Below are 15040 nucleotides of genomic sequence, written 5' to 3'. Positions count from 1 at the left end.
AAAAGGCTGGGCGCATGAAGGGTCATCTGGGGCGGTACAGCGGCTGATGGAAGTGGTGACAAAAAGAAGGCCAGTAGTACAATGTTTGGAGGATGGATCCCTGGGGGCTCTAGGGAAATTATACCCGACTGTGTTGTTGATACGCAGGCTGTGGGGTAGGCTGAGACATATACGGGGGGTCACGGATTTGACTAGATTCTCACCGCTATGGCATAACAGCAACTTACAGGAGTTTGAGGCACTGGGGGTACTGACAGAATGGCAAGTCAAAGGGATTCAATACGTGTATCAAATAATTGAGCGAGGTGAATTGAAATCATTTTCCCAATTACAGGCGGAATTTGGTCTTGGGACTGTGGGGGAATTTCAGTATTTGCGGATGAGGCATGCTTTTGGAGCTCAGAGTAGAAACGGAGGTATTGGAATTCAGAGGGATATAGTACTGAAGTATGTGTGTAATGAAGGAACTACTGGGGGAGTCATATCTACTTTGTATAAAGATCTGTTGCATACTTTCCTATTGGGGTTTCCAATAAGGGCGAGAGCTAAGAGAAAGAGGGATCTGGGTCCAATGGAGAATGAGACTTGGGAGTCGGTGCTAGAATGGGTCCCACGATTGTCACTGAGCGAACCGTATAGACTGTCACAGCTCTATGTGATACACAGGGTTTATAAGTCACCGATGGTGCTATATAAGGCTGGTTTGCGTGATGATTCTGAATGCCCGAGGTGTGAAACTGCAGATGCTGATATACTCCATATGATGTGGACGTGTCCGAGACTGGCTGCTTTTTGGGTGGTAGTTTTGAGTCGTATGGAAGGTGCGTATGGATGCACGGTGCCAAGGGATCCTATAGTGTGCTTGTTGGGATGTGTGGATGAGATTGGAGTGGATAACAACCTAAAGATAGCTATTGCCAGATTGTTATACATGGCTAGGAAGGTAATAGCTCGAAATTGGATTAGGGAAGAACCGCCGTCAAGAGGAGAGTTCCTCCAGTATGTGAAGCAGGGCCTGACACTGGAAAAGGGGTTTTATAAAAAAAGAGGGAAAATCGAAATGTTCAATAAAATGTGGTCTCCGTGGATTGCTATGGGATAGGGGTATTATAGAGGGAGAGTTAATTAAGGTTCCTAATTAATGGTAATGTTAAATGTGGCTTATATTATTGGCCGAGGGATTAGATAGTATATTGGTCTAATGATGGAATTGCTAAGCAAGGTGAGCTGCTTTGTTGGGTGGGGTTGGGGGGTGGTGGGATTGAAGGGGAATGTTTGAAGGGGGGGAAAAAGCTTTGTATTGAAAATGAGAATGTAACATGTCATTTATCTTGTTATTCTTAATAAAAATTTATTTGAATAAAAAAAAAAAGAACTCCCATCCGACCATGACATAATGGTACGTCAAAGGTCATAAAGGGATTAAAACTAGATGTAATTATTTTTTTCTTTCTTAATAATAATAATAATAATAATAATAATAATAATCTTTATTTATATAGCGCCAACATATTCCGAAGCGCTTTACAGTTTAACAGTTTCAAACACAACAGTCATAGGTAACAACGTTAACAATACAATAAAGCAAAATAATTTCTTAGGATGAACCAAAAAAATGTGATTCACAAATATTAACTTTCAGCACAATTTATAGCAACGGTTATTAAGATATAATTCACATTGTGAAAAACATCTATGCTTTACAAGGATCCTATTTCACACTATATAATAAAAAGAGGCTGTAGTTTTGTATCAAAAAGTGCTCCAACAATTGGTAACATTTTATCCTTTTTGGATAATTGGTAACACTTTAAGCTTTTTAACTGCTGCTGGACCACCCACAGACTTTAAACATTGGAGGTGGTCAGTGTTCTACTGTGAAGTGAGATTTTAAAATGTCACTGCATACTAGAGCAATCATGTAGTTGTAAGGTTCGCAGGGTGGTAGCCATGGGCGAGCTGCTGCTCCTGCATGCCCTGGCACATTACAAATGCAGTGTTCCAGTCCATAAGCGTTTTGCAGTGTACATTGCATTGTACTCACTTGCAGGCCAGAAGCCTTTGCTGTCTCCACATCATCAGGTCCAGGGCCATCCACACACGCTTCAGGGGACAAGTTCAACTTTAGTAACACACAGTATTGGGCATAGTACCTACCTCCCGGTTCTAGTTTTATCAACACAGAACATTTCAAACATTCACTTAAGTTCAGCTCGGACTGTCCCTACTTTAACAGCTCCTGACATCCCTAGGGACTCCCCATCTGGCACCGCAGAATTTCTGAAATCTGCTGCGTTTCCCTTACGTGGTCACCATCCAGCTTCCTCTGTATGGAAGGGCTTAAAGCACACTCCTCAGTACCAAGTTTGGGCTGTAGGCCCTGGACACTGCAGGAAGGTCCGCAGGAAATTTGGTATGACCTCATGCTGCAAGAACGATATGTACTTCACGTGCCTTTGGCCCACTGACACTTGAATTCAGCCTTGTCTCTCACTAACTCTTGCTAACTCACTAAACCAGGAAGTGGTTCCCTTTGACTAGCCTGAACCCCTCCCACTGTTGGCTAGACCAATCATTAACTATCTTTTTACTCTGTCTGCCCCAGCAGTCTGTTGCTGGGCAACCTTAACTTTTCACCTACTTTACTACAGTCACTATCTTCTAACAGGATGCACAAAGCATAAACTCTAAACTATATCCTATACTTTCAATACACATGAGCTGTGTGTAGCAGAGCTACCTCAGGCATTGCCTTGCAGTACCCACACAGCAGCATCAGTACTTATCACACTTCATACATTTTACATGTAATAAAAAACACAATAAAGCCGCATTTCAATATTTACACAACATAATTTGTTGCCTTCAGCTGCAGGAACACAACAGTTTTTGTCACTCCCTTACATTCCCCCCTATTTAAATACAGTTGTCCTCAACCAAAACAAAACCTACAAGACAACAATGCACACATAAAATGCATAAAATACACTTTCACATTAAATTCACATAAAATGAACGCTTTGTTCATCCAGTGGCATGAAAGTGTCTTTCTGCCGGACAGTACTGACCCCAGTCCTGGTCAATACTGATCCCAATCCCACTCAGTTTGGACCCTGGAACATAAAGTTAAAGTTCTTTTATAGCAATGGCCCTCAGGCCTGTTATGACCTGGTGGTCAGGACAATAATGGACCTGGTGGTTAAGAGCACACGGAATGACCTGATAGTTACTGATAATATAGGACGAGCTCTGAGACGTGGGAACTCTGCTGACCGCAATCCCTAATCCTATCCCACACACTAGAAATAGCCGTGGATTGCTCCTAACGCTCCCTATGCAACTCGACACAGCCTAAGGAACTAGCTAGCCCTAAAGATAGAGAAATAAAGCCTACCTTGCCTCAGAGAAATTCCCCAAAGGAAAAGGCAGCCCCCCACATATAATGACTGTGAGTAAAGATGAAAATTACAAACACAGAGATGAAATAGATTTAGCAAAGTGAGGCCCGACTTACTGAACAGACAGAGGATAGGAAAGGTAGCTTTGCGGTCAGCACAAAAAACTACAAAAAGACAACGCAGAGGGCGCAAAAAGACCCTCCGCACCGACTCACGGTGCGGAGGCGCTCCCTCTGCGTCCCAGAGCTTCCAGCAAGCAAGACAACAATCAAAATAGCGAGCTGGACAGAAAAATAGCAAACCAGAGAAAAACAAGCAGGAACTTAGCTTCTGCTGGGAAGACAGGTCACAAGAACGATCCAGGAGTGAACTAGACCAATACTGGAACATTGACAGGTGGCATGAAGCAATGATCTAGGTGGAGTTAAATAGAGCAGCCAGCTAACGAATTAACCTCGTCACCTGTGGAAGGAACCTCAGAAGCCGCAGCCCCACTCACCACCACCAGAGGAAGCCCATGGACAGAACCAGCCGAAGTACCATTCATGACCACAGGAGGGAGCTTGACAACAGAATTCACAACACAGGCCCACAACCACAACAATAACTGCCCAACAGTCCATGGGCAACTGCAACCTGACAGGCACATCGGGTTGTCCATTTTTTCCATGAGTCTGCATGACCCTGAGTGTTCAAGTTCCTGTAATAAAGACCTGTTGGCCAACTTAATCACACCTTCCACAGTCCAGGAGCACAGTTCACACAGTCCTGACCTGGCTTAATCATCTGGTCCTTTTCCTCCCCTCCCCTTTGGTGAACAATGGTCCCTTTACATTGCACAATGCTGACCTCGTGTCAGACTCGCAGTCCCTGGGGAAAAATTCTAGGATAGTATTGGGTTGAGTCCATGGGACAAAGTACATGGGGGCAGTTTGCACAGTCCATAAGGGTCACAAGGATTTTGACCCTTTAATAGTACTGCTATCCAGCAAGGGGTTGCAAAAACATGTGCAAAACAAACTTGAAGTGGGGGTGTAAAACACATAAACTTCATCTGTCCTGGCCAATACCAGGGGTTACCGGCATATCTAGGGCCTCCTGCCCTGAGGAATGCGCGATAGTTCCTTGTTTCTCTGTACAAGAGGCAGAAATGCACACGACCATCAGTTTACATCCTGCTGCCATTTTCAATTTACTCCCGCAGCTGTCCTCAGACCCAAGTTACCAGGGCTCTGGTCTTCCCAACATATGTGGCCAACTGTGGGCCCTGGTACACATATTTGGTCATGCCTGTTGCCTCTGCTGGGCCAGATGCTTTGTTGCTACCTGTAGAAGGCTAGAAGGTGTTCCACTGGATGTGGACTCCCTGCTGTTTTTGCAGATCCGCTTTGCTGGTCCTGGAAGTAGAGGACTCAGTGTTGTTGGAGCTGTGGCTGTGGATACCTTGGCTGATGTGAAGCAGCCACTTGAAGGTGCTCCATCTCCTGCCTTGCTGCCTGGGCACTCTCTTCCTCCTGATGGATCAGGGTCACCACCACTGCATACTAGGGTTGAGTGACCTTGACTTTTTTAGGGTCGAGCCGGGTTTCGCGAAACCCGACTATCTCAAAAGTCGAGTCGAGTGAAATCGGCCGATTATGGCGAAAAGTCGAGGATCGACCGAAACACGAAACCCAATGCAAAGCCAATGGGATTTTTTTTTTTTTTCTCTCTCTCTCTCTCTCTCTCTCTCTCTCTCTCTCTCTCTCTCTCTCTCTCCCTCTCTCTCTCTCTCTCTCTCTCTCTCTCCTCCGTCCGTCCCTGAACTGAAAAGCTGGTGTTACACAGTGCAAATCGCTACAGCGCACAAGCGACAACATGGCCCTAAGACCTATGTCATCACTCTGCCCACGCCCCTTCATTGGCTGAAAAAAATGGCGCCAAGCGCGTCATACGAAACGCGACTTTGGCGCGAAAGTCGCGTACTGCATGGCCGACCCCACACAGGGATCGGGTCGGGTTTCATGAAACCCGACTTTGCCAAAAGTCGGCGACTTTTGAAAATGAACGATCCGTTTCGCTCAACCCTACCGCATACCATCCCCATGGCCAGTCTTCCTTCACAAATTGGACCCCGTCACCTTAATGAAAAGTGAGTCCTTAGTGCAGGGGCCGGCATCGACATATACACAGTCGCCGGTCTCTGTCTCCTGTGCAAAACCTTAACCCCTTTTGGAGTCAAAGTGCTTCACAACTCCGTGGGTCACCCAGTTGTCGGGTGCTCCATCCCCGGGATATCTAACTGGCACTGCACCCATTTTTCCCTCCTTTTCTTCTCTTCTACAACTCTTCTAGCCTTGACAAGGGACTTCAAATGTTCGGCCTGGCCCCAGGGCCTTGTCCACACTGACATGGCCGCTTCTGTCTCAGGACCTCTGGTTTGACCTCCATTTTCTTCAATCTCCCGGCCCACATCATCCGACTGCCAAGCTAGCCAGCATATCCATTCTGACCTCCCGAGTCCCACGTGGAGTGCCATGCTGTACCACAGACTGTCTTTCTCTAATGCAGTCCACACTCCATCTCATTCTTTCCAACTCTCTCACCAACAATGGTGTCGGTCCACTTTGCCATGGGTGTCCTTCTACATTATTCCGTCTCTGCTTTTGCCACATTTGGCTCACCTGCCTTTTTTCGTGAGTCGCCGCCCATCCTCCATTGACTTGCTGCAATGGGCAGGGTTTCTTTTTTTTCCACTGAATCCACCGGGGCGGGCAGAGCTCACTATAGACTGACCTATCCAGAAAGAAACCTTCTCATTTTTTGGAGGGGCCAGTTCACCCGGTCACAGTCATTCACTAATCATAAAAACTTGATGTACCTTGAATCTGCTAAATGTCTTAATCCCAGGCAAGCTAGATGGTCTTTGTTTTTCACCAATTTTGTGGTCACTTACCGTCCTGAGATTAAGAACGGCAAAGCAGATGCTTTGTCTCAGAGTTGCCCTGGGGATGGGAATACTGATGATGCTATCAAGAAGGGGTGGTCATCAATGTAGTGTGTTCTGAACTTGAGGGTGAGGTATTTAAGGCTCATGGGGATGCCCCTGCTGGTCCTTCAGAGAAATTGTTTGTACCTGTACATCTGCGCCTTAAAATGTATTGAGGCACATCATAACTTGGCTCTGGCTGGTCACTCAAGGAATAAAGCGACCTTAGATTTCCTTTCTCATTGTTTTTGCTGGCCAAGGTTGTGTAAGGATGTAGTCAACTTTGTGTCCTCATGTAGTGTCTGTGCACATTCCAAGACCCCGCGTACTCATCCCTCTGGGACTCTTTTACCATTAACCATTCCTGACCACCAATGGACTCATTTATCAATGGATTTCATTATGAATCTTTCTTCATCCTTTGATAAAACATTTATGTAAGTTGTGGTGGATAGGTTTAGTAAAATTGCGCACTTTATTGCTTTACCTACTCTCCCTAATGCCAAGACACTGGCTCAGATGTTTGTCACTGAGATAGTGAAGCTTCATAGGGTTCCCTCTAATGTGGTGTCAGACCCAGTTTGTATCTAAATTTTGGGGAGCATTTTGTTACCATTTAGGGATGCATCTATTCTTTCTCTCGGCATTCCATCCTCAAACTAATGTTCAGATTGAAGGCCTAAACCAAAGTTTGGAAACATAGTTCTACTGTTATATGTCAGATAACCAGTAGGATTGGTCTTCTTTTTTACCACTGGCTGAGTTTGCTTTAAACAATTGTTGTACCGAATCCACTGGTAAGTTACCAATTTTTGGCACATATAGTTTCCATCCACAAACTTGTACATTCAGTAAAGATGAGTCTTCAGGGTTTCCTGGGGAGGTACAATTTTTTTCTTCACTTTCATCTGTGTGGGAAGGAGATCAGAAATTAAAACATCATGTGGGACAAATACAAACGTATGGTCAATAGGAAACAGTTAAGAAGACAAATCTTCGGCACAAATGTAATCTAGCTGATAATAATAAAATTTATTGAGACAATATGAGACAGAATTCATACCAACGTTTTGTCCCTCAGGCCTTTATCCAAGTTATATGTATAGAACATAAAATGTAACACAATTTAATATAAATAAAGAAAAAATAAATTCATGCACATGTCTCATAATATGACAAAAACAAAAACACCTATTTTGTGAGATTTTATATAACAATAAAGTGTTTAACAATAATGTATAATAAACGCTGGCTCCTGTCAATAGGAGATTTGCTTGGCATAGTGGTCTTCATTCCCAAGCAAATATTCACTGTATAAAAAGGATATCTAGTGATATAATGTATAATGATGGTATCAATATAAAAGATGTAGATGTACAGTAAATAAGGTCAAGCAGACCCCAGGAATCCCAGACCCGCACTGTGCATAGTGCATAACACACTGAGGGGCTGGGATTCCAAGGTGGGTGGCCGCACTGCCCGCACAGGCGCAGTCTGCAAGCCTGGCTGGGACGTCAGATGGCCAGAGCTTATTGCGCCTGCACGAGACAGTCCAACACAGCGCAGGCGCCAGAATTCAAGCGTAAACAGAGCGGAAGGGGCGGCGCCCAGAGCCCCTGAAGATTTGAGTGGCGGTTCAAGCAGGGGGGTGAGGACCTGCCTCCCTGGATAAAGACAGGTATTTTGGATAAGTTTGAAATGCTTTATTTTGGGAATACATGAACCAAAAACTAAAAGAGCCACCTTGTTAGAATGCAGCATTACTGCTGCACAAGGTGGCTCTTTTAGTTTATAATGGCTGGAGGGGGTGACAGTGGCCCTTTAAGCTGAGTTGCCAAATGAGTTAGGATAGCAATTACCTAATAATGACCAATGCTTGTGAATGGCTTGATGGATAAAATGCACGAAAAAGTGGTATTAACAAAAGTCACTCTAGGGCTATCAATACTTTGTGCAGACCTCAAAGGTGAAAGGATGATAGAAGAGACCTAGGGTATTCCCTATTTCTATATTTCTGTCTAATTTTACCAAGTCAAACATCACGAGGTAATCTGAAACTATATGATCAAATCTGTGAAATTGGGGCCAAGGCAGTGATTTTTTCACATGAAGAGGATGGCAACTGTGTAATGAAGAAGGCTTTTCCTATTGGTGGCCTTAGTATATGCAGTAGATCGGTGGTTAGAGTGCCTTCATTGTCCAAAATGACATTCGTGTCCAGGAAATTGATGTTATGTGGATGTTGATGAAAGATGAAGGTCAAATTTGGAAGCAAAGAAAGTTTCCAATGTACTTACTGTATATCCCTTTGCCATACCAAAAACATGTCATCTCTTCTAGAGTAACAAATGTTTCTGGAAGAGAACATCAGTGTACACGAAAGTGGATTCAAAATGGGCCATGAAGATATTTGCGCAACTGGGTGCAACATTGAAGCCCATAGCAGTCTCAGTTTTTTGTAGAAAAAATTGATACTCAAACAAAGTAATTTTTAGTGTCAATAGGGATATACAGAAATGCCTTTGGTTGGTTGAGAATGTAGTGATTTCATCAAGAAAACTTTTAACTGCCTGAATGCCATTTTTATGTTCAATACTCGTACATAAACTATTGGGTCACCAACAAACTGTCTGGTGGAACTCATACGCTCAAGGAGGATATGCATGATAGAAAATGAGAGGTGTCCCTAAGTTATGAGTGTACAAATTGTACTATTGGCAAGAGGAGGCCACAGAGAATTAGTGGATGCCACTATCGGTTGACCAGATGGATGGTAGTGTTTTTTATGAATCCTAGGCAGAGTGTAAAACACTGGGATTACCTGATGTGAATTGATGAGGAACTCACTCAATTTTGTATCTATAACTCCGAAAAATTTAAAATGATCAACTATGTCCCGTATGTCCCTGGCAATTTAAACATAGGGTCTCTTGGGATAGGGAAGTAGGTATGTTGATTATTTAATTGGGAGTAGATCTCAGAGATATAATATGCCCTGTCCATAACCACAATTGATCTGCCTTTGACGGCGGGTTTGATGATAATCTGCTTGTTGGCACTCAGATCCTTGACAGCCCTTTGTTCGATCTTAGAGAAATTATGTTGAATCTGCACCTGTCCACCATGCATCCATTGCAATTTCTCCACTATGTCCCTCCAGACCAAAGTAATAAAATTTTTGGATGGAATGGAATGATATGACCGAGGTGGATTAAAATTACTGGGTATGTGCAACTTCAATTGTTTAAGTGTAAACACCTAACCCTGTTCCCCAGAGTCAAATATAATGGTACCATTATGAGATCATAATGTTTTAATCTGCCTGAAAAGCTGTTCAGATGTGTCCTCAGAGAAGTTGACCTTGAGTCGTAGTCTTCTAACAAAAGATGTATTTACTGATTCAGTAAGAATTCATTGAAGGGGGGGTGGGGGGGTGGGCAAAAGGAGAGACCTTTTTGCAAAAGAGAAAGTTCAGGTGGAGATAAATTGTATGATGCGATATTATAAACTATCTGTTTAGTCATACCTGCGACTGGGTTGCATTCAGAACGATGATGCCGTCATGGTGTTGTCTCCTCCTTCTCAATATCGACTTCTGGAACCTCTTCCACATCTCTGATCTAAAAAATAAGATATCAAAGTATAATTTTATTCAACATCCTATGAACTGTATACCCATATACTGTAGAGAGCTTAGGAGAGTTTATACTACTACCCAATAACCTTTAGGAAGTCCATACGAGTAGAAGTTTGCCACAAAAACTATCAACCAGAAAAATGTATTAGATTTGATAATTAGATACTATATTTCCATGAGAAATATTTTTTTTTCTGCCAAAAACATGGTTTCAGTGTGAATAAGCTTAGCACAATGCTTTGCTTTATTTCGGTGGTTAAGTGGGAATGTGTCAATAACTAATCATGATTCGTGTATGTTCTACTTTGAAATCAATTGGGTGTTTTTCTCGTTTTATAGCATTGGGTTTTAATCTCATGGCATAAAGGATATAGATTTTTTACTTTTGAAAACAAGTGCCGAAACTTCCTTTACTTCTAAGAGAGCACACCTGCCTAAAAGACATAAATAAACTCATGCTGTATTATTTTTCTATCTGGGTTATACACAAAACAATCTGAATACACCAATTAGGGTATGTTTCCACAATCAGTAAACGCGGGTTGGACATTGTGTACAGCCGCAGCATCCAACCCATAGCAGCCAGATGTTACAGCATAGTGGAGGGGATTTCATGAAATCCCATCTCCACTATGTGTGCAGGGATGCCTTCGGCAACCCTGCATAGATGCACATGTGGCACATCTTTCCAGACCACAGCATACCTATTTATCTTGCGGAGACGCTCCGTCTCCCCAAAATAAATATCACCGTCCAATGTATAGGACGCGGTGATTCCGCATGGTTCAATGAACACAGGCGGAACCACCAGCGTTCAAAAGCCGGCAGCGCTTTGGACAGAGCGGACATGTGCTGCGTCCAAAGCGTTGCTGGTTCCTGACTATGGAAACATACCCTTAGTAATCACAGGCATACAAAGGAACTCTGGACCCATATCAGTGTCTATGAGTGCACCCTTGTACATAACGATTAATGACAATAAATAGACTAATGTAGGAGTCAAACAGAAAAAAAAAATGACAGTTGATGGAGTGTTTTACATTATTATTATTATTTATTATTATAGCGCCATTTATTCCATGGCGCTTTACATGTGAGGAGGGGTATACATAATAAAACAAGTACAATAATCTTGAACAATACAAGTCACAACTGGTACAGGAGGAGAGAGGACCCTGCCCGCGAGGGCTCACAATCTACAAGGGATGGGTGAGGATACAGTAGGCGAGGGTAGAGCTGGTCGTGCAGCGGTATACATCATATAATGTTGATGTGTTTGTAATTTCCAGTGTTCTCTTTTTCTTCTCAGCTATGGAATATTTCCTTATGGTGTGCTCAAGAAGTTAGGAGTTCCTGGACCCAGACCATTGCCATTTATTGGAACATTTCTGGAATACAGAAAAGTATGCACATCATATAAAAAATCCACTGTGTGAACCTGGTGTAAATATAAAGTTACTAGTAGGATTTCTTTTTTTTTCAATCTGTTAATCTTTCTAAACCTTGCATAAGTTTTTGCATGGCTTGACAGATTACATGTTTTTTTTAGAACGTGTGTACAAAATTAAAATATCTTCATAATAGTGATGAATAGTGATGGGTGAGTGTGCTTGGCAATGATTGGCACTCGATCGAGGAGACAAGTGACCCCACACTTGGACACTCTGAGTAGCTCTTTACCTTTTCATTTATGGCTTCTTCTGATCTCTCATCATGCATGTTTAAAGAGGGACATGAATAGATCGTGTGTGATCATGCCCAAATATTTGAGCAGTCATTGTCAGAAGATGCTGACGTTGGGGAAGCACAATTACTGTCTTAAGAGGTGGATGTGAATGAGACACAGCTGCCAACATGTCATGTTAAGTCAACAAGCCAGGAGGAGGACCAGAGAGAGGAAGTGGAAGATGACGTGGTGGATGAAGTCACTTACCCAACCTGGAAGGTGGCATGCAGAGCAAGCACATTAGCACAGAGGGGGAGGGATCCACACCACCACCCCAGTCAGAAAGAGGCAAATGGTGTGGCCATAGGAAGAAGGCAATCAACTGTTCCCTACAGCACCCACATGTGGCCAGATCCCAAGGGTTAGGTGTTCCCCAGTCTTGCGCTTTTTATGGAACGTGCAGAAGACAAGAAAATGGTTATTTGCAACCTGTGCCATACCAAGCTCAGCAGGGGACAGACCACTACCAGCCTTACCAGGCACATGTCATCCAATCGTCCAACTAGGCGGGCCGAATGCCTGGGTCCAGAATCAGTGTCTGTAGGTGATACCACTGACTATTTCCCTGATCTACATGCTTGCCAATCCCCTGTCCATGACGCAGGCACGGATGTTTCCTGCCCTGCACCTGTTGTTGCACATTTGCAAGCACCAACAACAACTCCGTCCACTTCCTTGTCCGACCGCAGCATTCAGTTGTCCCTACTCCAGGTCTTGGAGTGAAAGTATAAATACCCAGCCACCCACTCACAGGCCCAAACACTAAACAAACAGATTTCCAGACTCCTTTCCCTGGAAATGTTGCCTTTTAGGCTTATGCATAGCAAGTAATGGTAAACTGACTGAACAGAGAACTAGTCCGAACTGGTGCATAACCAAAAACAACTTAAATAGCAAATAGATAAATGGCTGCACTCAATTGTACTAAAGCAAATGAATGTGTGATACATGAAATGTGAATAGCATAATGGCTTGTGAAATCTATGAAAAAACACATGAGATGCTTAGCACAAAATGTGGCCAAAAAATGTGAGCCCATCATAGTAACATAGTAACATAGTTAGTAAGGCCGAAAAAAGACATTTGTCCATCCAGTTCAGCCTATATTCCATCATAATAAATCCCCAGATCTACGTCCTTCTACAGAACCTAATAATTGTATGATACAATATTGTTCTGCTCCAGGAAGACATCCAGGCCTCTCTTGAACCCTTCGACTGAGTTCGCCATCACCACCTCCTCAGGCAAGTAATTCCAGATTCTCACCACCCTAACAGTAAAGAATCCTCTTCTATGTTGGTGGAAAAACCTTCTCTCCTCCAGATGCAAAGAATGCCCCCTTGTGCCCGTCACCTTCCTTGGTATAAACAGATCCACCAACGTCAAGGTAATCTCATGAATAGGATGGGTCCCTGACCTAACTGCCTAGTATGAACACTTACCACTGGCTAATGTCATGGTAAAGCCTGCATTTATAGGAAGGTTGGAACCAAATGTGTTTAGATGTAATTAAAGTCACAGCATGGTGAAGGGCAGGGTTTTCAAGTCAGAATAAATAGTACATTGCAAGTAATGGTAAACTGACTGAACAGAGAACTAGTCTGAACTGGTGCATAACCAAAAGCAACTTACATAGCAAATAGATAAATGGCTGCGCTCAATTGTATTAAAGCAAATGAATGTGTGATACTTGAAATGTGAATAGCATAATGGCTTGTGAAATCTATGAAAAAACACATGAGATGCTTAGCACAAAATGTGGCCAAAAATGTGAGCCCATCCACCAACGTCAAGGTAATCTCATGAATAGGATGGGTCCCTGACCTAACTGCCTGGTATGAACACTTACCACTGGCTAATGTCATGGTAAAGCCTGCATTTATAGGAAGGTTGGAACAAAATGTGTTTAGATGTAATTAAAGTCACAGCATGGTGAAGGGCAGGGTTTTCAAGTCAGAAAAAATAGTACATAGCAAGTAATGGTAAACTGACTGAACAGAGAACTAGTCTGAACTGGTGCATAACCAAAAGCAACTTACATAGCAAATAGATAAATGGCTGCGCTCAATTGTATTAAAGCAAATGAATGTGTGATACTTGAAATGTGAATAGCATAATGGCTTGTGAAATCTATGAAAAAACACATGAGATGCTTAGCACAAAATTTGGCCAAAAAATGTGAGCCCATCCACCAACATCAAGGTAATCTCATGATTCGGATGGGTCCCTGACCTAACTGCCTAGTTAGACTTATGGACACTGAGGTTTTCCACAACCTCATGGCGGTGGCTGTCCCACCGTGCTTGGTTTTCAGCCGCCACTATTTTGCTGGAAAGACATCCCCGTCTTACACCAGCACGTGTCCCATAACATCCTTTGTGCTGTCACCAATGCAGTTACTGGGAAGGTCAACTTAACCACTAACACATAGACAAGGGTTTTTGGCCAAGGATGCTACATTTCCCTGACGTCACACTGGGTGAACTTGATGGAGGCCAGAAACCAAGTTGAACCCTGAGACAGAGCATGTGCTACCGATGTCAAGAATTGTGGGCCAAAGTTCCATCAAGGTTTCTCCCACCTTCTACACCAGTTTCTGTACCTGTTTCTGCACCTTCTCCTCATCCTCCATCTTAGAATTACAGTATCATCCATATCTGTTTGAAGTACTGCAGCACTGCCTTGGTGAAGGCTCTGCTTAAACTCATATCTTCAAGTAACATCAGCACACTGCCACAGAGTTGTTGAAAGGTCTAACAGACTAGACAGATCTGTGGCTCTCGCCTCTGAACCTACAACCAGTCATGAGTGATAATGGCTGTAAACTGGTGGTGGCTCTAAAGCTTTGTAACCTCGCACAATACCATGCCTGGCCCATCAGCTCTTTCTAAAAGTCTATCCAGATTTGTCTACTTGTGAAGGTATGACACGTGTACACCCATTTCCGCAAGTCACCTACACCTGACGCCAATCTCACAGGGCTGCAGTATCGCTTTCTTGTGCCAACTCATTGACTGGTATTCGACCTGCCCACGCACTGAAACTCAACATTGCATATGTTGACAAGCTTTTGTGAGATACAAAGAGCAGTAGTTGAATACCAGCTACAACATGGAAGTCGGTATTCCACTCAGACTCCGCAAATAACAACCGACAAGTGGCCATAGATGTCTAACATATCCAACCCTTCGAGGAATTAACCAAGATGGTGAGCATTGATGATGACATGGTTAGAGTAACCATCCCACTTCTGTGTTTACTGAGACACTCGCTGCTCACAATTAAAACCCTGCTGTTCTGTTCGCATTTGC

The 15040-nt window shown here is 43.3% G+C and overlaps 1 protein-coding gene across 1 annotated transcript in view; it reads left to right on the top strand.

Moving 5' to 3' along the window:
* The window catches only part of LOC138637753 (cytochrome P450 3A2-like), a 129411-nt gene that overhangs the window by 6354 nt on the left and 108017 nt on the right, over nt 1-15040 (top strand). Inside the window, exon 4 of the mRNA XM_069726671.1 lies at nt 11293-11406. Coding sequence (XP_069582772.1) covers nt 11293-11406 — 114 coding nt within the window. The remainder of the gene's footprint in view (nt 1-11292; nt 11407-15040) is intronic.

The sequence above is a fragment of the Ranitomeya imitator genome, chromosome 5, assembly GCF_032444005.1.
Source record: "Ranitomeya imitator isolate aRanImi1 chromosome 5, aRanImi1.pri, whole genome shotgun sequence".
In the NCBI taxonomy this organism is placed as follows: Eukaryota; Metazoa; Chordata; class Amphibia; order Anura; family Dendrobatidae; genus Ranitomeya; species Ranitomeya imitator.
The sequence above is the reverse complement of the archived record's forward strand: the minus strand, read 5'-3'. Positions and strand labels throughout refer to the sequence as shown.